General features: G+C 37.2%; 1 protein-coding gene across 1 annotated transcript; it reads right to left on the bottom strand.

Annotated features, from left to right (window-relative positions):
• Window positions 1–327: 327 nt before the first annotated feature.
• Window positions 328–2612, bottom strand: LOC115033213. Its single transcript, XM_029485403.1, has 2 exons — window positions 2181–2612; window positions 328–2070 (listed from the first exon to the last, which is right to left on the bottom strand). The coding sequence occupies exons 1-2, from the start codon at window positions 2610–2612 to the stop codon at window positions 328–330; spliced, it is 2175 nt and encodes a 724-aa protein (XP_029341263.1).
• Window positions 2613–3111: the final 499 nt, after the last annotated feature.

The raw sequence follows: 3111 nt of genomic DNA, 5'->3' as shown, positions 1-3111 counted from the left end.
TGATGGACACCAGGTTTGAATTTGACTCACTCAATTGGATACGAAGGTGGTTCACCGGTGTGGATCACTCTGAATCCACTGTAGGGTGATGGTAGAATCCGTCCACAGGTTGACTGATTCAATGTTGATTGTAGACAGTGCCTCTAATAGGTGTTTGGTCAAGGATGCTAACAACGTAGCACCACACAACTCAAGCCTTGGTATTGATTGGGTCTTAAGAGGGGCAACTCTGGTCTTAGACAGAAATAAATGTGATGATGATTCGTCGTCAGGAAACACTGACACTAGGTAAAGAGCAGCAGCATAAGCTTGTTCCGAACTGTCACTTTAACCGTGCAGACTATATGTGGTTACCTGAGTGTGTTCGTCATTGCAATGCCGTGGCAATTCAAAGGAGCGAAGAGCACTGTAGGAAAATCGATGATCCGACCACCATTTTATCAGTGTGTCAAGCAGCTGGTCGTCCCAATCCAACTTGTTCTTCCACAGGTGTTGCATAATGATCTTATAGAGTTGGTGTAAGGCAGGTTTGGTCTGCAGATTTCTCTCGACTTTCTTCAAGCGTTGAACAGCGAGCTGGTAAGAATTGTTCACTAGCAGTGGTTCTTTAACAAAAGGAAGTCTTACAGTGTAACGACCAGAGCCGTCTCGAGTAAATGTCTCAATGAAGTGCTCTTCACACTGTTGGTCTTCTTTGGACATACATGTAAGGCGTGGTACCTCTTCCAGTTCCCAAAATCGGTTCACAAGTGATTCAACTGTAGTGGTACAACACGTGACCGACTTAAACATTGACAGTTCATTGTGAGGTTTAGATAATTTTCCACATACTATCCACCCAAAGATAGAGTTGTGTAACGACGGCGTACCTTTGGGTCCTTGTATTTTACCATCTAACATTATATCCAGACTGTATTCAGCACTTATGAGTAAGTCGATTTTGTTGGGCACATGGAATGTTGGATCTGCTAACTCAACCTGTTCTAAATGAGTCCACTGTGAAACATCCACGGCTACAGTGGGTAGATCAACAGTTATCTTAGGAGACACTAAGGCAGTTAACGTCATTTGTTTACCATTCGTCCTAGGAGAAATATTTAACATTGAAACTTGAGATGTGGTTGTAGAAGCATTTGATACACCATCAATTATCATTGGCTGATGCAATGTTTTTAAACCTAACCGACCTGCTAAGGCTTTAGTAATAAAATGTGATTCTGATGCAGTGTTTATTAATGCACGGCATAGTTCTGACCGTCCACTTGGTCCGTGTACGCGCACCACTGCTGTTGATAATATGACAGTTGACTTTTCTCTTAAGGCACCATGATTAACTGCCACAGTGTCTATTCCACTAGATGTCGATGGTTGTGTATTGATAGTAAACGTGGGCATTTCAGAAGTATTTTTTTCGCCCTTAGAGTTGCCAAAGTGTAGAAATGTATGGTGTTTACGATCACATTCTTTACATGTTTTATCAGATGAGCATTGACTGGAAGAATGTGAGGCCAGTAGACAATTTATACACAATTTGGCCTTCTTAGCCAATGCATGTCGCTCAATCGCTGTTGACTTCATAAATAAATTACACTGATAAATAATATGATGCTGTGAACAAATATTGCATGGCTGCTTATTACCTTGTGCTATAGTCACAGCATGAGTTGTTGCTTGACTGTTGCATTTGTTGGTAAACTTAGATCTGGGTGTACTGGATGATTGTAGTTGTAATAAATCTAACACGTGTATTCTTTTATCCATAAATTTACACATTTGTGACCAAGATGAAAACTCATAGGCAGATGATTCAATTTCCCATACTTTTCTGAGTTCATTTGGTAAACGGGATGATATAAGGTAAATTACAATTGTATTCAAAGACTCAGTGGGTTGTTTTAATACTTTTAATGCTCTAAGATGTTTATTTGTTGTATCAACCAACGCCTTCAAAGAACTAACAGCTTCACTCTGAATGTGTGGTTGATTGAACAAATGTTTTAAGTATACTTGTAGAATAAGACGTTCATTATCAAACGGTTTGTCAACAAAGACCAAGCCTCCAGATAATTGCTACCAGTCGATGATAATGTCGCAATTACATTAGCCGTTTCACCTGATAAACATGATTTTAAATAGTGCATTTTTCTGGTGTTGTCAATGTATATACTATCGTGAATAACAGATGCAAATTGGTCATTGAAAGCATACCAATCTTCCAATATTCCTGTGAATGAAGGCAGGCTCATGGGAGGTAACCTGATGGATTGTTGCCCTTGTTCACTAAGTGTATTTTCGTTTTGAGGTTCCTGTGTAGTTTGCCTTAAGTCTAATGTACTTTGCAAAATCCCCTTGATTTTAATGAACGTCCGAGATACCTCTCCCAAGGCGTCAGTCATAAAATCAACCTCAGAGTTGACCTCGACCAACAAGGACAGCTCATCGTGTGAATTTGCATACATTGTAAATGCACTTTCTGCAAGTTCTAAATGCCCTTTTATTTCGTGACTCGCCAGACCCTCCATTGTCAACGTGGTGACCATGTGTAACCTTTTCCTTATCAGCTTTTCCTTATTTGAGAGAGTTTTTCGTAGAGTTTTCAACTTCTCCTCCATCTTGAATCAATTATATTATATATTATATATTTTAATTAATTACATCATCAAAAATATTATAAATCCTTAGTCACAGTTTTTTTTTATAAGCATTAAAAGTTTAAAAATTTACAAAATATGGAAAAATCACGAAAATGAGCAAGTTTTTTTGAGCTAAGAATTCATAAAAATTTTTCTTTTTAAATCTAAGATTTTATAATGTAATACAAGATTCCTTATAAGATAATATACCTTTATCAAAAAAAAAATCTATTTTTTTTTTATAAATTTTTCGTGTTCTTGTAATTTCCTCTTAGGACAGTAAAAATGATTAGATTTTCTTCTACAGTATCTTTTCTGATAGAAAAATGTTTCAAGTTGGTACGTTGAGGGGACAAAAATAAAAAATTTCTTATAGTTTTCAAAATCGCGGGGAAAAAGAAAAGACAAATTAAGGAAAACCAGGAATTTTTACGAAAAATCCAGTCTCGATAAAATCGATTTTGGTTTTTGGTAACTC

Source organism: Acyrthosiphon pisum, chromosome X, assembly GCF_005508785.2.
Source record: "Acyrthosiphon pisum isolate AL4f chromosome X, pea_aphid_22Mar2018_4r6ur, whole genome shotgun sequence".
In the NCBI taxonomy this organism is placed as follows: Eukaryota; Metazoa; Arthropoda; class Insecta; order Hemiptera; family Aphididae; genus Acyrthosiphon; species Acyrthosiphon pisum.
Note: the sequence above shows the minus strand (reverse complement) of the source record. Positions and strands in the feature narration are given on the sequence as shown.

Excerpts from the sequence above, each read along its gene's own strand:
- LOC115033213 (XM_029485403.1), bottom strand. The coding sequence starts at position 2,612 with ATGGAGGAGAAGTTGAAAACTCTACGAAAAACTCTCTCAAATAAGGAA. Across the intron at positions 2,071-2,180 it reads TCAATGACCAATTTGCATCT|CAATTATCTGGAGGCTTGGT; the intron begins GTTATTCACGAT and ends ATCGACTGGTAG.